The sequence below is a fragment of the Coloeus monedula genome (genome assembly GCF_965178545.1).
Source record: "Coloeus monedula genome assembly, chromosome: 17".
NCBI lineage: Eukaryota > Metazoa > Chordata > Aves > Passeriformes > Corvidae > Coloeus > Coloeus monedula.
The window spans coordinates 6,854,963-6,881,062 of NC_138797.1; the positions used below are offsets into that span (position 1 = coordinate 6,854,963).

A 26,100-nucleotide genomic window follows, 5' to 3' on the forward strand; every position below is an offset into this window, starting at 1 on the left:
GGTCAGGGCGCGGGCGGCCATCTTGTGGCGGCGGCCCCGGCGGGTTGTTGTCGGTGAGGCCGCGCCGCGCCCCCTCCGCGGGCGGAGCAGCCCCGGCCCCATGTCCTCCTTCTCGGAGTCGGCGCTGGAGAAGAAGCTGTCGGAGCTGAGCAACTCCCAGCAGAGCGTGCAGACGCTCTCGCTGTGGCTCATCCACCACCGCAAGCACGCGGGGCCCATCGTCGCCGTGTGGCACCGGGAGCTCCGCAAAGGTGCGCGGGGGGTTTGTCCGGCGGGGGCCGCTCCGGTAGCCCCTGTCCCGAGAGGGTACCGGGGCCACCTGCGGAGCTGCCGGTGAGCTGCCGGTTCCTCCTTGTGGAGCAGCGGGAGAAGTTGGTGTCCCGGGAGTTTATGGGAGCCTGAGCGCTGTTTCCCTGCTGTTGTTGTTTACTAAACTTTGGGGGGGATACCACGTGTGAGAGGTGTATTCCGGTGATACAGGCGGCGTTTTTGGGAAGGCAGAGAAGGGACGCACAGCCAAGTGTGGCTTGAGAGGGGGAGGATGCTCAGGTCTGGGCGGGCAGTTTGGATATAGAGCAAGAGATGTACGAATTACGTTCCTCTGGGTGTGCTCAGGGGAACTTGGAAGTGCTCTGGTTGTTTGGCTCCGTTTTTAAATTTTGGGTTTGGATTCGTACAACTCACCCATTATAGAATTAGTGAGAGGAGATAAGCAAAGAAAAAGTAGTTGTACAAGTCTATAAAACTCTTCGATGCTCTTATCCAGGAACATTTTGTGCCTGTTTGTCTTGCAGATTAATTAAAGGTAATTTCCCACATGGCTTCATCCTGAAGTCGAGGGAGACTATCAGTGTCTAGTCGAAGGTGTTCCTGCCGATGGCAGGGGGTACGAACGAGGTGGTCTTTAAGGTCCCTTCCAGCCCAAACCATTCCAGGATTCTGTGGGGATGCTCTGTCCCCAGGTGCAGCTCTGAAAGCAGCCAGTGTCACCATTCCCACTGCGGGCACCAGCACTGTGAGCCCCTTGGAGCAGCTGGGATATCTCCTATGTGTTTGCTAGCTTTTGCCATTTATAGTTTATTTATGAGTTTTTGGAAGATCTGAGTTTGCCCTGTTGTGGAAATGAGCCCCTTTGTTTTCTGCCTTCTGTGTGTTCGTGGTTGTTTTGCTCTGGGGAACAGAGAAACCCCCCTGATTCTGGCCATATTGAAATAGAAACTGGTGGTGTCAAAATAGGAAAAGCTAAGGTGTATGGAAGAAATTTTATGTTAGGAGCATTGTTTGGAAAATTTTTGAGTCTCGGCAATAGCTTTCTCCTACAGTTTCACTCAGTTCTGAGTTACGTGGTTTTATTCAAGTATTTTTCCTGAAGTTAATTAATAACCCCCCCCCTCCCAATTGTTTTAGTAATTTGCTGGTGGGTTAGAACAGCTTGTTTTAATAGTGTTTAAAATTTATTGGTTTTTTAGTGTTGAGGTGTCACTGTGCACAAAAAGCATTAAACTCATGTTTGTTTTATGAATTAATTAAAAAAGAGCAGAAATGAGGACATTGAGAACTACTTGACTTGAAAGCCCCTGGTTTGCTTTGGTAACATGGAAATGCTTTGACCTTTGTCTTTAGACTGCAAAGCTATAAACAATTTTGAAAGCCCTGTTAATGTTCCAGGTGAAAGAAGTGAAAAATAAATGCAAACACTGCTTTTTTATTTTTTTCCCCTTTCTTCTTTTCTTTTTTTTCCCCCTTTCTCAGCAAAATCGAGTAGGAAACTTACTTTCCTATATTTAGCAAACGATGTCATCCAGAACAGTAAGAGGAAAGGTCCTGAATTTACCAGGGAATTTGAATCTGTTCTTGTGGATGCATTTTCTCACGTTGCCAGGTATGTTACTGTATTTCTTCAGCTTTCCTCTCTAGGAATTTTCATTCTTGTTATTCAAAGCTTAATTCAATTGGATTTTGTTGGTTTTTTAAGTCTAGAGGGTGCTCGTACCCTCTCTGTAGTAGGGATTGGATCCTGACTGCTTTTTGCTTAGGGACTGTTCAGTGTAAATGGGCAACTTTGTGTGAGAACCAGCCCTTCACAGCTTCACGTGTTTGTTCTCTATGTGCAGCTCCTGTGGACTTTATTTCAATTGTTACCTAAAGATCTGGCAGATCTGTTTATGGGCACAGGAATTGAACAGTTGGGTACGTTTATTAAAGGCACATAATGAATGGCTCTGCCCCATTGTCAAGAGAATTTAAAAGAGCTGATGTTTTGGGTCACTGGATTCTCACCAGCTTCCTGATTTGAGCAGTTTCTTTGTGTGTTGCTTGATCTATCAGTAATATCCTTGCTGGAGGAAGGAGGAATTTCATACATAAAAGGGAAGAAGTGATGCAGCCACCACCTTATCAAAAATGTGCTGTTGTTTAGTTAAGGCTGTCTCTAAATGGCATAATAATTCCTGTTATCTCAGCTAAACAACATTAATGCTCTGGGTGCTTGTTGTCTGTTCTGGAGGGCTGTCTGTCAGTGCACACTCTGAGTGCATTTAAGTGCCTAATGATCCAATCAACCTGCTTTTAATTGGGATGTTATTGACTGAAACAACTGTTTAAAGTTAATACTCTGAGTTGTAAACTTGTCAGCTTCAGGGCGTTTTATAAACTCTTATTGGAAATTCTGAATGATAGCAAGTTTCTTATTTTACAGCTTTTCCTGCCCTTACTCTGAGGTGGGAATGTGAGGCACTTCCAGGCAATCTTTAGGTCAAATAAAGGGGAAAATTGGCTACAAGTGTGTTTTGTCTCAGACAATATGAGCAAGATTCTCTCCAAATGTTCACATATTGTAATGGGTGCAGCTGCCAGTTTGGAAGATGCTCTCTGAAAACATAAGGAGTGTTGATCTGCTGAACTATAACGATTTCCTATATCTTTGAACAGAGAAGCAGACGAGGGCTGCAAGAAGCCCTTGGAACGATTGCTGAACATCTGGCAGGAGAGGAGTGTGTATGGCAGCGAGTTCATACAGCAGCTCAAACTGTCTATGGAAGACTCCAACAGCCCCCAAACAAAAGGTAAATGCATATTGCTGGTCATACGTGTTTTGTTTTTAAATTGGTGCATGTTTCACTGGAAATACTGCGAGGAGTTCAGCTCTGGGCTTGTTTAGTTGAGTTGTTGCCAGAGCTGTTTATGGAAATTCTTCAGGACTGTGTTGAGAAGTCTGATTTTCGTTAAACCCATGGTTCTGGTTTGCAGGTGTGCTGTCTTGTGCCTTGTGGCTGGCAGTGAGCTTAACTGGACATGATGTCTGGTGCTGCTCATGCAGGCAGAATGCTCCAGGGCTGCCTTTTGGGGTGGTGGCAAGTCAGTCATGCAGGCAACTGTTGTGTCCATCTCTAGTCAAGTGTCCCACTCTGCGTCTCTGAGACTGCTCAGCTGGGTTATTAGAATGTCTTATTCACTAATGTTAGTGCTTTCATCCTCATATTAATTGTTTTGTTTTCCATAGTTACTGTATTTTATTACAATGCAGCAAAGAGTTTTGAATAATTGAAGCCTGGAATATATGCCCAGAAGCTTGTCTGGTCTCTTTTTTTTCTTACACCAGCTGATGTCATTTGGGGAAAACTCTTAACTTTGCATCATTTAATATCACTGGGACATCACAGGTATAACCCTATTACTGCATGAGACATGAGAAATTGAGCATAAGCTTGTATTTACTGTGCTTTGATTTACTGCTTTGGCAGATCTTGCCTCTTCTATGGCACTTGCTGGTGTTTTAGTGCTCCAGTGAAAAGAGGGGAGCAGTGGGATGCCTAAACTGTGGAAGGTGAGGGTCATTAAAAATCAAGAGTGTTCTGGTTAAGGGAATATTTGTCCGCCTTGCAGCTGAAGGGAGTAGATTCTCCATTCCTGGAAGTGTTCAAGTCCAGGTTGTATGGGACCCTGAGCAAGCTGGTCTTGTGTCAGGTGTCCCTGCCCATGGCAGGGGAGTTGGAGTGAGATGGCCTTCAAGGTCCCTTCCACTAAGCCATTCTATGATTCTATGAAGTGTTGGTGTCTTTGAATGAGCTGGAATGACATTGCTGCTCTGGTCATATTTTTTTCCATTCCCCACGGAGGTGCAATGGTGTGAGAGAGTTGGTTTGGTCATTAGTAAAGGGCTCTTATGCCATTCTTAGGTGGTGAAAACAAGGTCTGATTGAGTTGGTATTTAATGTAGAATTAATATGAAGATGTCAGCATAAATGAGACCTGTATGTGAAGACGTCTCTGGCAGTAGCTTTGTGTTTTTTCACACAGTGCTTTGGGCAGAACTGCTGGATGGGTGCTTTAGCAGCTCACACCAGAGCCCTTCCACCTGCCCCTGATTGAGGTATAACTTTTGGAAGGTGACTTTTGCAATTTTTTTCCCCAAATGTTGTGAACTAACTGCCCTGACCAAAGGGGTTGTCCCATCTGTATGGAGGCAGAGGGGAGTCTGTGCTTTGAGGGGTGAACAGTCTCTTCATGAACTGGCTCCTATTGGTGTTCCTCTTGTCTGGGTGCAATGAGTGAGGCACCTGCGTGTCATCAAAGGCCAGAATTTACACTCCTGATAATCCTGACCCAATTAACTGAGGATTTGAAACTGTTAATTTAATATACCTGGGTTAAGTGTTTCACAAGTGTTTAACTTTGAATCTAAAGGCATTGGCAGTTGATACCATGTGTTATTTCCTGGCCAGTTGGCAGTCAGCTGTTGCTTAGTGTCCTTTCCTTTTGGCTGATGGTATCAACCACTTCTGCTGCTGTTGTCTTCTCAACTTAAAAACGTTTGTACAAAATGAGGCTTCCTACGAGTAACAGACCTTTATCTGTGGGAAGCAGAGTGAAGGAGTACAAACCCTTCAAGAACTGCTGTGTGCACAGCTTCCCTTGGCAAGAAACTTAGTTTTTGTCTGGGTAATTAGAGATATTAATGTAGTATATTTTATTTGAAGGGAAGTTCAGGCCTTTTCATGAGTGTGAATGTTGCTGCCTTGTCAATTCATGGTCAAAAAGAAATTGAGATTTTTAAGGTAAAAAAAATAGAAAAATTCAGCAGAGTTATCCTGTGAGTTTTCTCCTTGTTTTGACTGGTGTGTGTGCAAATTAGCTTCTTGATGGTAAGGGCTAGTTTCACCTGGGGGATTTATGTATTTCTGAGATAAATTGGTGTTGGAGTTTCTGGTGGGTTACTGTATTCCATTTTCAAACAGGTGAACATAATCAAGATGGAGATTAAGGTGTCCTGGTTTACAGATAGAACAGTTGTAAATGTGGAAAACCATAGTCCAGTGCTCCTCCGAACCCGTTCTGGCTTTCTGGGTTTGTGGGCACCCACGGTAGACACAGCTGAGAAATAGGCAATGTCAGTGTCTGTAGATTGGTGCAAGCTGTGCTGTTAAAATGTTGGTGCTCCTTAAGAGCACCTGGTGCTGTTGATAACACCTGCTTCTGTGAAAACAACTGTTCTTTTCTTCAGCCCAAGGTATGGCAACAGGTCAGTGCAGGTAGTTCTCTGTTATTCTTCCTACTCCAGTGTCTTAAATTCCTGGGCTGGTGGGTGCTTCTCTCTGAGCAGGATGGCTCTGCTTGTCTTGAGAGCACCACTTAGAGTTGTGAGACTTTCCAAAATGTAGCAGAGTCCTGTATCAGTGAGGAAATATGTCTTTAAAGCTCATCAGTGAGTGCTTCAATGGTACAGTTTGTTTCTTGTTTTGTGAGTAGCAAGGCCTTGGGTAATGCACAGCAATTCAGTTGTCTGCACATGCTGAGTTCCTGCTGTGGAGCAGAGCTGATTTCCTCTCAGAGAGGCAGAGGGGTAAGAGAACTAGCCCTTACTAAGCTTTGTATTCCCTGGTTTGACTGCTCAGTGGTGCAGCTGACTACCAGATTTTAGTCTTCCGAGTTCCTTAAGGAGATATGCATATGTATGGAAATGAGCTTTTGAATATTGATATATTGTTTTATCTCTAAATATATTCGTTAAGCTTGCATTTGATTTCTTATTAATCTCATTTTTAGTAGAATGTTTCTTTTCACAAGCAATAGGGAAGAGAAAAACCACCCATTTCTCTCAAAGACTGGAAAAACTAGGTCTTAAAGGTTTGATGTGAAACCCTTCAGGCAATACAACTGATATAGCTGATGTGTTTTCTTTTTGTTGCCTTTGTAATAGGCAGTTGAAGAAGGTCCTTGAGTGTGCTGTGATGTAGGAGTGTGTCACTCTTAACACAGAACTGAGCTGCTTCCCAACTGCTCTCATTGTGTTTATGTTGCAAATTCTGGCACAGAAAGTCAGACCTGTATTATAATATGGAGGAGAACAGAGAGGAGAGCAGGCAGGGAGGCTTCTGAGGGTAACTGAAATAAAAACACCTGGATGCAGGACTAGGTATAGTTTTGGAGCAACTCAGCTCCAAATTATGCTCACCCTGGGAGAGGCTGCCAACAGAAGAGATTGTTACTTATTGTAATATTGTAATGAGAACTTCAGCAACCACAAGTAATCTACTCCCAAAGAGAGAAGGGGTTGGAGGGGCTGCTGGATCATTAGAAGCCTGTTTACCTCTGAAAACAGGTATCAAGAGCTGAGAACAAAATAGTGAGCACCTGAGATGACAAGATCCCTCTAGGTGGCTAGCTGACAGGAAAAGCTCATAGTTGTCAGCAAGGCCTTTGGCACTGTAACCTTCCTCAAGCCACTGGAGATGGTTTGAAGCATAAAAGTTGCTGCAGAAATACTTTCGCAGGTCTCTGTGGACTCTGCAACAGCAAGGTAACAACAGCCTGGAGTGTCACTGCAAGGCTGTTAGGAGAGCAGTTGTCTGTCGTTTTTGAGAAATGGGGAGTGCTTGGCCCTTTGGAGGCTTTTTGGGAGTAGTCCAGTTTCTGAGCTGTGAAGAGCACAGCAAAGCAGGAGAGCTGACTTCATTGGGGTTTCTCTGACTTCTTTATGTCCATGCTGAGGTGGGATCTTGATTTTTGTGGAAGAAGCTGTCTGTATTCTACAAGGATATCTTGATTCTTTTGGTTATGCATTACATTCTGATCAGTTCTGGATGCTCTCAGTGCTTGTTTTCCCCTTCTCTGGCTGGATTTGACACACTTTTCTGCTAGTGTAGACTGTGATGGTTAAATTACTCCTGGCTGGCATATTTTGTAAGTTACCCAAGCAAGGTGTGTTATAATCTGTGCTGTGCTTCTGTTCTCTTTCAGGCATCCTTTTGCTCCATATGCTCTTGGGCTTGCAAAGAAGCATAGGGGTTTCTTCTATTTTGATGAAATTGAGAGTGTTTCTAGGATTCTCCAGTGACTGGTGCTTAGGTTTGCAGGTCCTCAGCACTACATACTCCAGACTGGTTCCAGTCAGAATCACTTGGCCTTGTTCAGATGGAATATTCAATGAATTCTGAATCCTCTGTATCAGAGTGGTGAGCAAATGTAATGGCTGTGTCTTGTGGTAGACCAGTTGGCAACACAGCAGGAATAGCTCTTCAGCAATTTGAATCCCAGCTCTCATTTTAATTTTCACTTGTGTGATCGCTGTGGTCATGCAGTCTTCTGTTGGTTGGCTCGTGTTTATCCTCTGTTGGTTAATTACTTTATGATAAGTACATACAAGTGATAAATACTGATGGCCCGTTGTGTTGGGCTGGGTAATTTTAAATGCTCTCCTTGGCCACTGTATCATCTGCTCATCTCCTGTTCAGCCCAACTCATGTTTTTCGCAGACCTCAGTGGACAGCAGCTCTTTTCCTTGTTGGTCTGGTGCCTCACTGACTTGTCAGTGAGATTGTCAAGCACTCATATGTCAGTTGAATACATACAATAATCAAACTGTCCTTTTCCTAGCCTAGGTAGCTTTGTTCTAGCAAACATCAACAATTCCTTTGGTTTAGGGTAATTTTCTGTGCTGCTTTGCCTTCCATTGAGTGACTCTGACAGATGTGCTTGTGTCTGCCTTGGGAAGGTCGTTCAGCTCTTCCTGCAACAAGCAGAATGTAACAGCTCCTCTGATTTCTCTCCATTAGAATGAAGTTTTTCATATGTCCCACCTGACAAGGCAGGCAAAACTCTGCATTTAAGGACAGACCTTTCTGTTTGAAAATCTGGTTTTGTTTTAAATTGAATGGGACAGTCTGGTTTTGTTTTAAATTGAGTGATCTTGGATTTTCCTGTGAATCAAAGTATATACAGAGTCTGTTCTTGAACTCCATGATTATCTTGGCAAGACTTGATTCCATTGAATAGATGTTCTTAAGACTGTCCAAAGATTTCTGACAGATTACCCTGGGTCTTATTATCTTTGGTGGCAAGTCTAAAAAATGATCTACCTTTTTTTGGAGGTTCTGTGGCTGGATCAAAGGCTTCATTAAGACTTCTGACTCATTTAAATAAACTGTCTCTTCCCTTTCAAGCTAATGTTTGCCGTGCTGAGGTTTATTTAACCAATGCTGTCTTGGTTTATGACATCCCTGTTTCTGCAGTGTTGCAGGTTACCTCCTTGGAGATCATTTCATGCTCTGCCCATTGCTGTTGTTCCTGTCACATCTTGGAGTTGTAGTTTTACAGAGCTGTCCTGAAGCCCTTATTTTATTAAAGAGAGGAGGGTTGAATAAGCAGCAATTACTTTGTTGGTTGTGAGACCACAGTGAGCAGATAGTTGATGCAGAAAGATAACCTGAAATTCTTCTGTCTTTGTGTACCTTCACATCAGTGCTTCATTTCTACTGGTAGAAATCCTCACCTGTATGCTCAGTGCTAGCAGGGTTGAAATCTGTCTTTTATTGACAAATAGCACATTTATTTGCCTTTCCTACTTTCATTGTAGGAGACACAAACATGTATGAAGTGCACACTGCTCGTGTATCCTCAGGCTGGCATGTACAGAGAGCCATGTGGGGGCAAAATCAACCTTTTGTTACTGTTTTGCATTTGAGTGTTTGGAATATGATGCCAACATTAAAGTCCAGCTGTGGTCATCCCCTAGAGGGCTTAATCATCAGAGTATCCATCTGGTGTAATTCTTTGAAGTAGAGAGCGTTAAGGTGGGCAGATCTGGCATCCAAATGAGTTGTTTCTATCTCCAGTTGCAGAGGAGAAGAAGTCTCTAAAGCGAACTTTCCAGCAAATACAAGAGGAGGAGGATGATGATTACCCTGGGAGCTACTCACCCCAAGACCCCAGTGCTGGGCCACTGCTGGTATGTTGGATGGTTTGAGCGTGGGAGGAGCTCTGGAAGCCACGTGGCCACCTCCCCTGTGTCACGGCCACCTCCCCTGTGTCACAGCCACAAGGTGGAGCTGACAACAAGTGAAATGGGTTTAGTGGTGAGATGCAGTTTGGGGTTGAGAAGTCCATGTGAAATGCGACAGATTCCTTTTTCATGCTGCAATAGTGTGTCACTTCTGAGCAATTCCAGAGGTATTCCAAGGTAGTCTAATCCAAGGTCTGAGTAGTGCAGCCAGGAAAGAATCTCAAAGGACTGCTAGAAGACCAGGCCTATTTTAAATTCTTTTTAAGATCAGTGTGTAACCTCTAGAAGCTGTGACACGTTAATACACAGTTTTCTTTTGTAGGCCATCTCTTGCCATAAGTTATTAAAAAGCACAACATCTATTATGTTTGTATGAAGCTAGTAGGAAAACCAGTACTGAAGACTTTAGAAGCTCCATGTTACTGGTGTGGAAATAGTTGGAGTGAAATAGAAAATCACTGTGGCCATTTGAGGCTACAAAATGAACATATGTTAACCCAGAGTCTATTTGAAGAGGATAAAAAATTACACCATCCATCTGGTAAACTGTAAACATTAAAAAATAAAAATAAATAACAGTTGTCAAGGAAATAAGTGAAAATCTTGTTGGTTTTTTTACCCCCAGATGCCTTGCAGCTTATGGTTCTCTTGATTATAAACATTGTTACTGTTGGAAATAATTTGCAGTTTGCAAGGAAGTAGTAAATATAAATGGACCTTTGTTTTTCAGATTAAGAAAATATTTATTTAAAGTTTGTGTTTTCATTAGTTTTCAAACTATTGAACTGTGGTTTAAAAATCAGTGATTGTGTTTATGGGCTTCATGTTCTGTTTCAAAAACCTCCTGTACTGTTTTGTTTTTTAAAACAAAAAAGCAACACTTTGTTCTTCCTGTTCAGGGAGTTTCTCTGTTTAAATTTTTTTGAGCAAGGAGGAAATATAACATGTCAGGGATGGTCCTCCTAGAGCCATCCTCATCCATGTCCTTTTAAAGTTTGGATGCCTTTTGAGTGAATTAATTCAAACTGACATGTCTTTCCTCAGTGCTCTAAAGCCAGCTGAGAGATGGGCTGAGGGGATACCAGTTGCAGAAAGCTTTGTGCTTGCAGGGAGCTGGGTGATGACAGCCATAGCTTTGCAAAATCAGGACATTATAAAGTTTGCCTTATAGGAAGAGCATCATTGGAGTTTATGGTCAGTAACAAATTGCAGAATTCTAAACCTTGTCATGATGGAAATCATGTTTTGTTTGGACTGATGGAAATTTGGTGTTGGGTATTTTTGCTTTGTCAGAATGCAGCTTTGGAACAGAACGAAAAGGTGCCTGTACACTCCAGGGAGGCGAAGAGACGGTCAGGGATGCTTGGGTGGAAGATTCAGTCCCAGCTGGAGGCAGCACACAGGGCTGGTAGTTATCTCAGACTAGTGTGGTCATGACCTTCTCAGCTATGTCTCAAGTGGTCACTTCTCTTAATTGGACTGAGAAGTTTCCCACTGCAGAGTCTTGCAAAGGATGACTCTGCTGTAATTATGCAGGAGGAACTAAACACTGGGATAGTGTAACTCAGTGAATGCTCCCTGTGTTAGGTTTAAAAATTACTTGAAGAAAATATTCCCCAAATGGTGCCTTTCCAGAGGTGGGTGAGCTCCTCTGCAGTGGCCACATCCCTGAGAAATGGATGTGGTTAAGGTTACCTGGTTTTACTGTTGGCTTACTTCTTGTAGACTGAGGATTTGATCAAAGCCCTACAAGACTTGGAAAACGCAGCGTCAGGAGATGCGACAGTGCGGCAAAAAATTGCTTCCCTGCCTCAGGAAGTTCAAGATGTTTCATTACTGGAGAAAATTACAGGTATGAGACTGGAAGATGAATGAATGTGGGTCCAAAGAATAACTTAGAAATCAAAGTGTGGGGGTTTTTTTTTTTAATAATCCCAATGTATGGTGGAGTGAATTCCTGCTTTGGTGTCCTTGCTTTGTAGTTCCGGGGTAATTAACAGATAGCAATCCTGTGAAGTAATACTGAAGATTAAACTTATATAGCTGCTTCCATTTTTTTGGCTTGGACTGAGGCTTTTGTACTTTGAGAGCATCAGCAGCATTTTGCAAGAATATAAAGGAAATTGGGTCAGAGTTCTCAAGTGGATGTGTTTGCTTTTGAACACCTCAACTGTTAAGATGTCTTGAAGTTTTATCAGACTGTGCTGAGTACACACATAGTCCTTGATTGCTATATTTTTGAGTTCTACCAGACTGCTGAGTACACACATACTCCTTGATTGCTGTAGGAAAAGCAAATTGCTACCCCCATTAATCTGTCAGTCTTTGTTTGAATTAACTTTTGCAATTGCATTTGAAAAGTAATTTTAGAATAGAAGCATTTAGAAGTTGAACTGATTTGACTCTTGATCCTGGAGGTAGTTTTAATTTAGAACTCATTATGAACTATCACTTACTCGGTTCTTTATAATCTTACAGTGTCCAGCTGGACTATGTGCAGTTCCTAGGTTTGCGTAAATGCATTTGAAATTACTCATATATAAGAGGAATTAACAAGTGCACACTGTGATTAAATGTAGAAACCAATTGATTTGTTTACCTGAGGATGCTTCCAACCTGTTCATAGAGGCTTACTATTCACAGATTTATATCCCCCCTTTCACTGACATCTCTTCAAGGATTAAATGCAGTCAGTTATGTCAGTGTCTAAAATACAGCCCACAAAGGGTGTATGTCCTATTTCCTCTATATCCCTGTGATAACAGCCCTTATTTTCCTGTCAAGCCAGAAGTGTATTTACGAACAAGATGTTACTGTGCCTGCGGCTCATGAATTGCAGCCCTTCTGTCATCAACTGGAAGTTTTAAACTTTGTCCTCTAAATCACCCAACCCTTTGCATGCAGACAAAGAGGCTGCAGAGCGCCTGTCGAAGACGGTGGACGAGGCGTGTCTGCTGCTGGCCGAGTACAACGGGCGGCTGGCGGCCGAGCTGGAGGACCGGCGCCAGCTGGCGCGGATGCTCATCGAGTACACCCAGAACCAGAAGGATGTGCTCACGGAGAAGGAGAAGAAGCTGGAGGTGAGTGCTTGTTACCGGGGCTGGCAAAACAGTTGGCTCACCAAATGCTACCCCTGGACTCCTAATCTGTGGGTTTCTCCTGAGGGAGATGACTCTAGGTGTTGTCTTTACATGATTCCAGGTGTTACCTTTACGTTTGGTTCTAGGTTATCTAGGTTCTGCTTGTCTTTACACTTGGAGTAAAACGGGTAAGAAAGCGGTGTCATATCTGAAGAGTGCAAATCTATTCTGATATTCAGTCTAGATGTTTCCATGCACCTGGAAGGCCCAGAGCTCTATACTTCTTAAAGAAAAATAGTCTTACCTAACACGTAGCCTATTTTGGTATGACATCCCCCTTTTCAAAGAATCAACCTTCCTTTTGCCATAATTAGCTGGGTTTTTCTATATTGCTTGGTTTTTTGTTTCTTTTCCTGATGGTTAGGTGTCCTTCCTCTGCCTCCTGAGCCCCTGCTTGATTAGGGGAAGCAGTTTAAGCCAGATCTTCTGCTCTCCATCCTTTAACAGCCACTTAGCCGCAGTTTCTGTGGTGGAGTGTAAATGGGACTGGTAGTGAAAGACAGTAACTTGTGTTTCCTGTGCAGCTCCTTCGAACAGGGAGGGCAGGACCCTGAAGCAACCTGGGGCTGAGCTGAGCCCCCCTGCTCGAGGCTTTGCAGCCAGCTGTTCACAGCTGTTTATCCGAAATGTGCCTTCTCCATGGAAGTTCTTTCGGCAGCACGTTGTGGCACTAGTGAGGAGTTTAATTAATGGCTGTGGTTGTATGTTACTCTGCCATCTGCTAAACTGCCCCTTGGCGGCACATTAAGGGTTTCTCTGCACCGAGGTGCTGGTGATGAGCAGCTGCTGTGAGGTGGGGTGGGAGGGGATGTGGAGGACAAAATCTCCTGGAAGGAGACTGTGCTGCAGCAATTGCAGTCTCTGTTTACTCTTATGGCAAACCTTGTACTTTGACAGCTCGGCAACATTGTTCTCAGATAAATTAATTTTGAGTGTTTTCTTTGCAGTGTGTTTATGTTGGAGTTTCTCAGTGTCTTGTGACTGAATTTCTTCAAACATAGCATCAGTCTTATGAGTGAGTCAGGAAAAACATTTTCAGACATGGATACAGATGATGCCATGAAACCAAATCTTGTTTGGCAACTGATTTATTTTCTGTGGAAGTCTTGGGTCAGGTTTTGGGGTTTTTTCTTGCTTAAAGAAGGACACCTATGTGTATGTCAAAAAATACATAAATGACATACTGCTGTTTGCTTTTAAGAAAGGCAGTAAATAGATAGCAAAATGTTGCACAATAATGTTTTAAAAGGCCCAGAACAATTCATAATTTTTGAGTCAGTTTGAGACTGAAACTGAGAAATCCATAATGACAACATGAAATTAAAATTTTTAATGCATTAGCTGAAATGTTGTGACAATCATGGAGGTTTTTTGTTTGGAAAATATCCTTGTGATAAGGAATGTTACTTCAAAATTGTAACTCTGGCAGAGGCAGAAATGTAATCCTGAAGATTAAGTGTTTTGCTGGCTGAGCTGCTTTGTTAATGGTAGTAATCCTGCTGATGGCAATGGGACAGGCTGTGTGCTCACTGTCAGGTATAAACACAGTTCTTCATTACATTAGAAAATAAAGAATGATCTTATTTAAATATTAGGATCTTATTAAATACCTATTTAGGTTGGCGTCTTTGTCATTCTGCCAGACAAGGTGGCCTCAGTCCTGTAGCAGTCTAAACAGAGTTGCAGGAAATGCCACTCCAACAGTGAACATGAGGCACAATTGATATTCATGTCAGCTCTCAAACCTCAGTGAGGGATGTTGCCTGATTACAGCGTTCCATTGTTCTGCCCTTGTAGAGGGTTAATAAACAGTGGAAGATGCTGGTTACAGATAAGGCGGCCCGATCTCCTTATCAGTTTTGTGTGAGTCTTTGATGTTCTCACAGTATTGATAAGCCTGGATTTTTCTTTGTAGTGCTAATAAGCATTTTACTAGAAGGATCTGAAACTTGTAGCAATCAGGCAAGGTCTGAAATGAGAAGATGAGTTAAAACAATCTAATTTTACATATCTACTCATTGTAGGCTTTGCTCTCTTGAGGTATCTTTTCCGGAATCTTTGGTATTATGAGTTTTTCCTCTTGTACTGTAAGTTTCCTGACTTAGGTGAGAGGGTGTGTTTGGATAGAAGATGGATTGTTTGCTTCACCATCCTCATCTAGCCAAAGCTGTTGGTTGGGGAGAGGGGCTTCTGGCAGTAATAAAAGTCAGGGCTATATTTTAAGAGATGGAAATACCTAATTTGGAAATTACTCTGGATGTTTTTAGTATTTTACTTGCTTGCAAAGTCTTTCACTGTGATAGCAATGAAAGTAGCTAATGTGTGTCTTTTTGAAAAGAAGCTTTTGTGGTCTAAAGACCTGCAGTTGTTTACTAATCCTGTTAATGCTGTCCCTCATGAAACAGCAAATTGTCAAAACATACATAAACTCAGTGTGTTTGTGTCTTGTGGGCTAATGCTCTGCATGTCAAACCCCTGTGACAAAGCTCTTGTCATCAGTTGCAGTAAGGCTGTTTAACTGAGGGACACTGCTGAGGAAGGTGGCTTTGGAAAGGAATTACACATCAGCATGCATGCAGCTGGCATGAGTGAGGATTGAAACAGTGAGGGGCAAAGAAGCACTGGTGATTTGAAGGGAGAAAGCTGGCACAGAGCCTGAAGATCGTAACATATGGTCAGACTCTGGTTTTAGGGTAGCAATGGAAAAAAAATCAAAGTGTAATAATTAGGATTCCATTATCCTGGGAGTGGTATTGTGGTGTTTTCGTTGTAGTCTAAGAGCACTTAAGGAGGTAGATTTTCTTTAATTCTATCAGTCAGTAAAATCAGCTGGCCCCAAACTGATACTAAATAGCCTAGAACAAGGCCTATCTTTTTGAAGGTAGGTATTCCTCAGCTTAACTTCCTGAAAGGTACGGGGGATACTGTCATTCAACATCTGACCACTGAATTTCTTTTGAAATGGTGCTTCATCTTGCTCAGCAATTGTGAGCTTGATACTGCAGCTGCTGTTTGATCTTCCATGGCTGGGATAGATCAGAGGTGGCCTGGACATTCACAATAGCAGATGACAGGAAATAAAATCCACTTTCAAATGGGCGTAGAACCAGGAACTGTTGTTTCTATAAGAATGAGATGAGGTGTCCTTGGATCTCACATTAGTATTGAACTTCCAATGGAACTTTTCCTGATTTGTGTTATTTTTGGCCATTGCTGCCCCATTACGATTACAGAGCGCAATCAGCTGGGGAGGTTTTTTGTCCTCCAGCACCTGAGCCTGCAGAACTTCAAGGAGAATTGTTTTTTGAAGTCAGAGCACTCTTCTGGAATGCATGGCAGGCAAGGAGAAAAAATCCAGGGAATTAGTTAGTGTAAAACTGAAATGTAGTGGGGAGAACATCCTGTGCTGGTGTACCAGGCAGCTGTAAAATGAAGTCAGATAAATAAATGAGACCGGAAGAACCAAGGAAAGGTAGTGCAAGGAAATGGCAAATTGTGTAGAAGCTTCATGGGTACCTGAAATAACTACTGACCATAGAAAGCCTGGAGTGAGTGGAGGGAGAGTTACTTTAATCTGATGGGGAGAAGAGGCAGAAAAAATTGTGCATTCAGAATTTTTGGTTTGATTTGCAGCTGGTGAAGGCATTTCTTCCATGTACCTTCTGTAGCTGTGTTGGTGAAAGGTGGCATGAGGAACATGCTGCAGCATAGGTAGAACATGTATGTAGGGCAGTGTGTATGGAGGGGTGTATGCACTCAAGTAAGTGTGTGTTTACATGTCTGCAGCTATAAATCTAAAGAACATACTGTATTTAAGATCCAGTTTAGGGGAAATGTTCTGACTCTTGGCTGTAGCTGAAAAATTCACTTAGAGTCCTGCTGAGAGCTCTGAGGGTTTTTAGATGTTTGTGGGTTTTAATATTCATGGCTTCAAGGCACCTTTAATAAGGTGTTAATGCCGTGCCCACACAAATTTGCAAACCCTCTTTGATAATGCATCTCTGAGGGATGAAGTGCATTCTCGCTTGAGATTTTCTGGACTGCCCAGCACTACACATTTTCTTGAAATACAATTTAGTTCAGTGGGTTAATAGGCAATTTATTGTTGTGCCGCTTCCGCTGCCTGGGTCTCTGTAGCGTGTCACTGTTGGCACGGCTTTGTGGCTGCTGCTTCCCTCAGACAGGAATTCTTGGGTTGTGTGGTATATTCATTTCAGTGGTTTAGACAGTGAAACAGGAGATGAAGTTTTAGGGTTCCTGCCAGGAAACAAAATTGTCAGTATTTTACATGTGTGAAGTAGCAGGAGTAGCTGTGGGAACCAGAGTGGGGTCAGGTCTGCGACCCAGGCAGGGAGATCCTGAACTGGAGCACCTGGACACAGTGCCAGACCTGGGTCTGTAGGACCAAGCTGGTGACTGCCAGATGTGAGCCATTGGTGCCTCTGGATGTGGGACAAGAGCACAGGCTGCTGTTCAGGGATGTGATGAGCTGACAACGGCAGGGAATGTGGGTCTGTCGGGCCATGTATGGCTCGAGGCAACAGCTGTGTTTCTTTGTGTGATGCAAAGTTCCTTCACTTTGTAGGTCCTTGTAGGTATTTATAACTATAGTAGTGCTACAATTATAGCAGAATAATACTAAACAATAAAAGCAAATAGAAATCTTACGGTGTTAACATACAATGTTTTTATGCATTTTACTGAAGTGAATGAGTATATGACCACGCTCTTGCTTAGCTATAAAAGCATTAAGATATTTGGAGAGGTGAATATGTAGCTGTTGGCTTGTGCCCTAGATGTTGATTTTTGTCGTGAACATCAAATGCACCCCCTCAATGTTTATTTCTGGAAGGGTATTTAGCAAATGAAATGAGGATTTGTGTCCATCATACCGTGGCAGCAGCCCGGGCTTTTTCTGAGAGCTTTTGAACTTTGGAGAGGTTGAGGCATTCCCAGCTGCTGGAGAAATGCTTTGTGGAGGTCTCTACTGCTGCCTTTTCTGTTGTCCTAAGCAAAGAGGAGAGCAAGGAAATGAGTTACAGTTTGAGAGTGTAATTCTGCCAAGAGCAGAAACACCATCTCTGCTGAAGTGTGATGAACGATGCTGCAGAAGAAAGAAGCCTTGTCAAATTTAAAAGAGCAAGACTGAACAAATTTAAGGTCTGAAAATGAGCTGAAGACTCTGTAAGGAAATGCATCATTCAAGCTCTGATTCCTGGACTGCATCTTTCTGATAAAAACCTCAGATTTGCTGGTTTAGTGCTGTCACAGAATGAGGAAACCTGGCTTCACCCTGGCATTTAGTTTCACTTTGCTCTTGAGGTGGTCCTGATGCAATGAACTTGTGGAATGGCAGAAGTTTTTCTTTCTGTTCTTTTCCTAGTGACTATGTTTTAATAGTACTTTACATAGGTTAAGTGGCAAGGAGCAGAAGCTAAGGAATACCTAATCAGCCTGCTGCAGTACTGTGGTGTGTCTAATGTTTTTAAATAGAGGTTTTACCTGAACATATAATCACATGGCTGTCAGACCTTTCATTTCACAATGTACTCTGCAAATTTCTGCTGAGCCTCTGATGCATTTTCCCCCTGACTTGTGGTCTTTTGCTTTCCTACAAGCTGGCTCAAGCTGCGACATATCAAAACTGCGCCTGACCAGCTGCTCTTCCTATTCACTTTCCAAATTCTCATTAATGCTTAGCTAGATGTTTTTTCAGTAGATGCAATTGCTGTGATGACTTACAGCATGTTCCTGCTCGACCCTGAGCAGGAGAGGACGTGTCCAGTGCGCACTCCGAGCCAAAATAGCTGAAATCTGTGCTGTGGAACGTGACAAGGTGAACCAGGCCACGCAGCAGTACTCAGGATGAATTTCCTGTCATGTTGATTACAGTCAGTTCTGTAATGTTCAAGCAAGGCTGCTTTGGAATGAAACACTCTGTCAGATTCATTCAGTGGTGGTTAATTCTGATTTTGCATTTGTTTCAAGGACTGAGTATCTAATTCTCTTGGCCACTGAGGATGTAGAACGCCACGCACTGAAAGGGAATGTTGATTAGCAAGAGCATCCATGTGGCACAGTGCCAGTTTTTTGTGTATCATCCTGAAACTCCTGCTTACAGCAGAAATCTCGTTATTTTGTCTAAAAAAAGCAAATAGCATCCAAATACTATTAATCTTAATATAAGCCTACTGAGCAGTGAGGCAATTAGCTCAACACAGAGTACAAACAAAGGCCTCAGAAAGCAGCAGCTTCTTTTAACTGCACTTTTTGTTCTTCAGTTTTATGGAATGGAAGGACCTTGTGGAAAAATCTGCAAGGTGCAGTTTCCAAGCACGTCATGGGCTACATGAAGAACGTGGTTTCCCATAAAACCTGCTTCCAGAGTCCCATGTTGCAGAATATGTCCAGAACTTGTGGAAAAAGCGAAGCCCTCAAGCCGGAAGGGGGTTCCATGTCTCTGCTGCTGTGTTTTCTTGAGGGGAGCAGCCAGCATTGCCTGTCCCAGCTCTGGCTCATGGTCTCTCCACTCCTTGACAGCTCTGCCAGGAGTCAGCGCAGCATGTCAGGCCCAGAGGGATTGAGAGGGTTAAGCATGGAGCAGACAGTTTTCTATCATGCTGTGGTGTGTATCCAATCTGTCCAGCAAGTATTCATCTATTCTAGGAAATCTTGGTTTCTGTGTTACTCCCTTAGTTTCCATTCCTGAATTTAGTGATGATTTTCTGAGCCAGTTTTTAATGGTTTGGGGGCTGTTGCTGCCTTTTCCTTGTGAGAATTTTTTCTCTCTCATTTTTTCAGTTTGTTTTTTAACAGGTAGGATTTAGGCCTTTGGTGTTGACTAGATAATGCTTGCATTTACTTATTAGTAAGGTGGAATTACTTAGAATTGGAAGGAATATGGTTCTCAAGGTGACTTGATTTTTATTTTTTGTCATCATATGCATACAAAAGTCTCTCTTCAAATTGAGAGGATATTCCTGATAACTCAGTGTTCTGTGTAGCTGTCAGTGTAGAGTATCCCTGAAAATAAGGACATGCTAAGAGCAGTATTTTCCTAAACACTTGAAGCTGTTAATTGTGAATCTGGAAGCAGGTTGGTGCTGTTAATATGCAGCGGAATTGTTCCTAAGTCTGTCTGTTTGCCAACAGCAGTGTGGTTTGGACACATCTTGGTGGTACTTCATTTGTCAGTGTGTTTTATGAGAACTGGACTGTCAGGCAAGGCATTGGCAAGATTCTCCCTCCCCTTAGTAGCTCCTTTGGGGAAGGAATGTTGTTTGCATCTAATGTTAGTGTAATGGTCATGCAAATCATCTTCAGCTCAAAAGCCATCACATTCCAGTCCTGACTGTCCATGAGAAGTGGTGGCTCCTGGTAGCCCTGTCAGTTTTGCCCTGAAAATGGTGGGACATTAGTCTTTCCATGGAGGTTGTACCTGTTTTAACATAATTGTTTTATGTGGATCCATAATTGGATCCATAAACCCGTAATTGTTTTGTGTGGATCTTGGCAATTCAAGCCATATTTGAGGTATTTTCTTGGCTTATGCCTGGAATTTTCAACTTCTTTTCATCTTCACTGCCCATTTATCAGATCTGGAGGATTTGCTAGCTGCCTTGCCCTTCTTTCTTTTTTGTTCCTGTCATTAGTGGGAATTACTACAGAAAAAAGAAACACCTGCTGATACTCACTCTTGACAGTTTGGCATTCTTGAGGAGGAAGCACTGCCTGTTCTTTCCTGGCTCGATATCATTCACTCCCTGACAATGGCCTGAATTATGGATTTTTAAATATTTTTTAAGATTGTCTTCTGTGGTTCTTCAAGTCCAGCCTCTTCCACCTTCCCTCTGCCAGCATTTGGAGTACAGCAGCACAATAGATGTTCCTGCTGTCTCTGCTGTGTGTGCAGGAGCTGGTGTGCTGCTGTCTCCTGCCTCCAGCACTGGGGATGTGCCAGGCCTGAGCTGAGCACTCTGCCCCTCCCTTTCCCCAGGGTTGGCTCCCATGTTCTTTTGGAGAAGAATCGCCAGTGTCAGAATGCTGTGCCTCCATGGCATCCCTCTTTATCTGCTGCTGTTCTCTATTAATGCTAAAGAATCTGGGGTGTTTGTTTTTGTTCTGTCTTCATCTCGTGACTTTCTCGTCTTGTTTCCCTCTTTAAGAATTCCCCAAAGAGTGTGACTAGAGATGTGGGTGCATTCTTATTTTGGTCCTGATTCTTGGTCTTTCATTAAAACAAGACAACTCCTCACAAAATTAACATGTGCACCTTGAGGTGGTTTTTTTTTTTTTTCTGTTACTGTTCTCTAGGCATGAGAACAGCACCCTGCAGTTCATGGAGCTGGGAGGGCTTTGTTTGGACTTGTATGTTTCACTGTGTATCCTGTGTATGTTAACAGAAGTATTTGGTTATATTTACTCACTGGGCCTCATAAAGGATTTAAGTTTGAAATAGACTGTTAAAAGACATTCCTACTTGGTGCTGGCAGGAAATTCATGGGATACACTTACATAGCCGTTGCAGGGGTATCGGGAGTTGTTGCGATTGACAGCTGCTCTCACTGTTCTAATTCAAAATAATGAAACACAGAGAGTGTAAACTCCTTGCTTGTAACCCCACAGGAACTGCTGTGCTTTGATGTTTGGAGAAGGTGAAGAGAATTTCCATCACTGAGAAGGTTAGAAAGTCTGGATTAAAGTTGTAAACTCTTCAGAAAGATGTTTTGATTAAACATGTGCCTAGTTTCATTTGATCTTCAGAGATATAAACTTCTGTTCTCTTTGCCAAATAATTAAGAAATGAAAAGTAAATTGATATTCTAGCTGGCTGTGTGGCAGTCTGTTCTGTGTATGGTGTTTTCCTTAAGCTTATTGTTTCCTGCATTCTGAAGGTGCCATGAAAAGTAGGCCACATGTAGTTGAGTAAAGACTGGCACATTCCAAAAGAAATTATGTCCTACTGGAGTTTTATTCCTTCTGTTGCTGTCTTCTGTGACTGTTACGTGAATGTATAGAATCAAAAAACTTTGAAAATTACAGAAACAGTCTTTAATTATCTTCTGTATTGGATAACTTGGATGTATGTTGGGCTCCTCTTAAGTGGCCTCTCAACAGAATTGACCAAGGTACAGTTCTTTCTTCCATTTTCAGGGTCCAAACTCCTCCTCTCTCTACTCGGTATGAACACAAGTCACTGGTGTCTCTTGAGACCTGGGGGAATTTCTGCACATGGTTAGGGATTTCTTACTGCACTTCTGCTACTCAATCCAGACCTCATTAGTGGAAAAACCACTTGCAAGTTTCCTCTTCAGAGATTTTTAACTTGCTCTTTTTTTCCATCTGTAATAAAATCCTGAAGATTTTAGTGTCTGTATCCAGTGTGGATGTGCCTTTCCCTGGTTTACATTCAGTGATCCTACACGTGTTTCCATGGTGTCCTTGCCATGCCAGTCTCACGGCACAGCTGCTGGGATTGTAATGTGAGCTCATAAAGGAGGCCCTGTTTGGCAACCAAAACTTGGGTTTGATTTAATGACTTGAAAGGGAAAATTGGATTAATTAAGTGTTCAAAATTGATCAAGTTTGAAAGCAATGAGCATTTTGGCAGCGTAGTAATACCTGTCGTGTGCCTCAGCCTGTGGCTTCTGGCAGTGGAGGGGTGTCAGAGGAACACTCTGGCAGCAGCTGGGAGTCAGTATTTGGGGAAGAACACAAGGATAAAGCAACTCTGCAGTGACACTTCTCTCAGATGCTCTATCAGGCCCCGGTGTGGGCTGGTTTGGGGACATTTTACATGTAAAATTAGTAAGGCAGGGCAGGGTTATTAATTTAGGGATGCCAGAACCTGTGGGAAGGCTGTGAATTTGGGGCAGATGGCAGGGTCTGCAGTCATGCCAGCAGTTGCTCAGGGCACCAGGGCCTGGCCACCTTCTGTGAGTCCTCACCTGGAAGATACTCCTGGCTTAACTAACAGCACTGTTAATTAACCTGTGCTTAATCTGTGTTCTCTTGTCTCTTTCCCTCAGGAATATAAACAGAAGCTTGCTCGGGTAACCCAAGTGCGCAAGGAGCTGAAATCCCACATCCAGAGCCTTCCAGACCTGTCACTGCTGCCCAATGTCACAGGAGGTCTGGCACCTCTGCCATCTGCTGGGGACCTGTTTTCAACAGACTAGAACAAACCCTGTGCCCCAGTTTTCATTATTACCAGCAGAAGTAAGAAGACTCTGGTGTTGGCTGGAAGTCCAGTCTTCCAAGATCTGCAGTAGGAAGGAACTTGCAGACCCTGCTTTGAACCTCTTGGCTGCTCGTACTCACCCTCTCTGTGTACACTGGCTCACGTGAGGGGAGGAAGAGGAGTGAGTTTTGTGAGCTCTAAAGGGAGTGGGGGTGGTCCATTTAGGCAAACTTCTCTCATCTTTTCCCATACTCTTTAGTTGCTGTTTGCTCTTAGCACTTGTTACCCCCACAAAGATCACAAATCATGTACACACATACCTGGGAAGCTTCCAGAGGAAGATTGACCATGCAGCATCTTCCCTCTGTACAAATATTGTATTATTTCTGAATAAGACTCATCTGTTTTAGTTGGGTTTCTGGGCCCCATCTCTGGGAGCAGTGGAGTGGCTTGTGGGCCTCGTAGGGATGTGTGTGCATGCGAGTCCTGTGCCACAGCAGCGTCAGGGGAAGACATCTGCTCAGCAATGGTACAGGGAAAGGTTTTCCTAAACCTGCAGTTCCTCATACTGATGTGAAGGTAGTTCCCATTTGGCATGGATGTAAATTGAAGTCACAGGCAATAAAAATAAGCAGCTTTTCTTTGTGAATTAGAGGTAGACTCATAAGTTACACTGTGCTGAGCAAAGCAGAACTGGATGTTACCTAAGTGGGAGTGGAAGTAAATTTTGTTCTAGCTACCTTAGATTTATACCACATTTTTCCTCTTCATTATATGAAACTAGGTGGTGATGGAAGCTTTGATTTAATGACCTGAGAGGCTGGAAAGGTGTATGGCAGCTGCTGGTGTCCCTGTGACAGGCACTGTTAGGTCTGCTCTCAGGATGGTTACATTGAAAATACAATGATGTAAACTCTCTCCATAGCTTTAGTGAAGTTGTCTGATGCGCAGAAGTTAAATGTGGTATAAATACTTATTTATATAGAAAATAGACCCATATATATGCATATATCCTGTATGCACATGTACCCTGTCCATGCATGTAGATATTAGAAGGATGTACTTAATTTTGTGTCACAGATTGTGAGTTGATTTTTATAATCAGGAAAAGTGTAAAAAACAAAAAAGGTAAATTTAAAAAGCTCTTAATTCCATTATGTTGCTGGCTAGTGTTTTAGCTGCCAGGGGTGTAGTTACATTTCAGTTTGTGTGTTAGGTGTGACAAGCTGGACTCTGGTCACTGAACCATTCCAATCTGGATACAGTTCTGTTTAAATTTAGCACTTCTCACTATAGAACAGGTTCTGTTTCTGGAGACACTTGATCTGGTAACACAGGTTTTGTAACACAGAGGCTGCAGTGAACTGAGATGCTCTCTCTGTGCCTCCCTGTGGTCTTGAGCTGGTGTCAGAGCCAGGAGAAGAAAATGCAGGAATGCAAAGCTCATTCTGCTCCACATTAATTTATTTTGCAGGCTGTTCCGTAGCCCGGTCAGCATTCAGTTACAGCAAACAACAACACAGCATCTTTTGATCATTCAGTTGTTCAGAAGCTCACATCCTTTTCCTACTGACACTTCCTTTTGTCCTTTTTTAATGCTCCTTGCACCCTCACTGCCCAGCCAACAAATGTTTTTTTCTCTTTAGTTTACAGGAATTTTTCCAGTGGCAGAACTGTCCGTTCCTTGAGTCACTTTGACTGTGCAGCCTTTTATGGTCCAGACTTTAGATTAAGCACTGTACATTCTCTCTCTGCTTTTGCCAAAAATGAAAAACAAACAAACAAAAAAAAACCCCACCAAACTTCAAGAACCCAAACCAAAAGACTCTTTTCCATCATGATTCAGCTCACAGAGTTACCCCGTGGCTGTTTAAACCAAGTTACTTTGAGCAGTGATTGAATGTGTATCCATTATAGGACAAAACCTGTCAAAAACTGATGTAGACAAATGTGTTTGCATCTCACGTTTGTGTTTTGGGCAGATCTGTGAGAAAGTTGTCTGTCTTTTTTTTTTATTTTTTTTTAATTGAAATGTTTTGATTTTTTTTCTGAATACATGTGTGTGTTTTATTTTGCTTAATTTAAATGAAGTCTTGTGGTTTTTAATTTTATTTGTTTTACTTTTTGGGCAAAGGGCATCTGGTGAACTGGGTGAGATTTTCTGAAGGTTAAACAGATTTCCCCACAGTGTCTTTTTTAACAAAAGCTTAAATCTGTATATTAATTGACTTAGGAATTAATTTAGACATATAGGCTGCCATTTGACAGCAGTATATTCTGAAATGTCTCATAGATATCTATTTTTGAATAAAGAGGGTGTCATTGAACAGTAGTGTCCTTGCTTCTTTCCTCAATGCTCCAGCACCCTGAGGGTTTTGTTTGGGTTTTTTACCCCTCTGAAGCCCAGGCAGTGACCTGGGGAGATCCTTGTGTCAGTTTTTCATGCAGAGTGGAAATGTGGGATTTCTGTAGGATGTCTCAGTTGTTACTCTGGGAAAAAAACAAATAAAAGCCAAACCTGGAATGGGAGGAAGGTGCCTCCCTGCATGTGCAGCAGGAGTTGCTGTTTGAGCAGGGTCAGTGTGATTGAAGCCTCTGAGCTTGGGGGTCTTCACGTTGCCCTGGGAGTTGATTCTGGAAGTTTTGGGGGGACTTCGGGGTTCTTCAATTAACCAGTCTGCGACAGCCTCTGTGGGCAAACAGTGATTGTTTCATATGCCTTGGAGAGTATCTGCAAAGCGGATTATGTTTTATACTGATTTACAAATCCTCCCTTAAAGGCAAGATTATATTTAGCACTGCTTTCACAAAGCCTTGCAGAGGTTGGGCTGTGTTGTGGGAGCAGGAGGGAGCTGGTGTGGTTCCTCCCCATGAAAACCACCTTTGTGTGGTGTTGCAGGAACTAAGGTGAGGTTTTCAAAGACAAATGTGACAAGGTACTGGCTGTCCTTCCTTGCCTTTGCAAATCAGGTTTTTGTTGTTTTTTTAAGAGCTGGAACAAACGCCTCTAAAAATATTTGACTGTTGGGCATCTGTCTTTGCAGTTCAGTACTTCAGTGCACTGGTATGCATGCCCTGCTGTGTAACCAAGGAATGGTGGCTTATGCACCTGTACAAGGTGAGGGACTCGCTCCTGACTAACTGACAGGTCAGTCTGTGAGATCCCAGGTTGTCATGGTGATGAGGGAAGGGCTGGCAGAGCCTTGGGGTGCTGGAGGCTTCTTGTGGGCAGAGGGTGGGTAGTTGTGCTGCCAACGTTTTGACCCAGGGCAGGCTGCTGTGGACTTTGTCTGGTTACTTGGGCCAAGTTTTGATACATTCCCGGTCAGTTCCAAACTTTATGTATATTTATCTAGGATTAGATGGAAAAAGTATAAGCTGTCCCTAATGCTCTGAAAAAAAAATGACCTGGTAAAACACTTGGATGAAATGTCACAGCAGACTTGGTGCCAGTCTGTTGGAGTGAGGCCAGGACATGTATTTGCCACTGATTTTGCTGG

The 26,100-nt window shown here is 42.9% G+C and overlaps 1 protein-coding gene across 1 annotated transcript; it reads left to right on the forward strand.

Annotated features, from left to right (window-relative positions):
- The first annotated feature begins 13 nt into the window (after positions 1 to 13).
- On the forward strand, positions 14 to 24,927 carry RPRD1B (regulation of nuclear pre-mRNA domain containing 1B). Its single transcript, XM_082292808.1, has 7 exons — positions 14 to 251; positions 1,753 to 1,882; positions 2,932 to 3,065; positions 9,114 to 9,226; positions 11,006 to 11,132; positions 12,185 to 12,360; positions 22,449 to 24,927. Exons 1-7 carry the CDS (start codon positions 101 to 103, stop codon positions 22,596 to 22,598), a joined length of 981 nt encoding a protein of 326 aa, XP_082148934.1. The 5' UTR covers positions 14 to 100; the 3' UTR covers positions 22,599 to 24,927.
- The last annotated feature ends 1,173 nt before the right edge of the window (positions 24,928 to 26,100 follow it).

Coding starts and splice junctions, on each gene's coding strand:
- RPRD1B (XM_082292808.1), top strand. CDS start 101: ATGTCCTCCTTCTCGGAGTCGGCGCTGGAGAAGAAGCTGTCGGAGCTG. Junction 3,066..9,113: donor CAACAGCCCCCAAACAAAAG/GTAAATGCATAT, acceptor TTCTATCTCCAG/TTGCAGAGGAGAAGAAGTCT. Junction 9,227..11,005: donor CCAGTGCTGGGCCACTGCTG/GTATGTTGGATG, acceptor TACTTCTTGTAG/ACTGAGGATTTGATCAAAGC.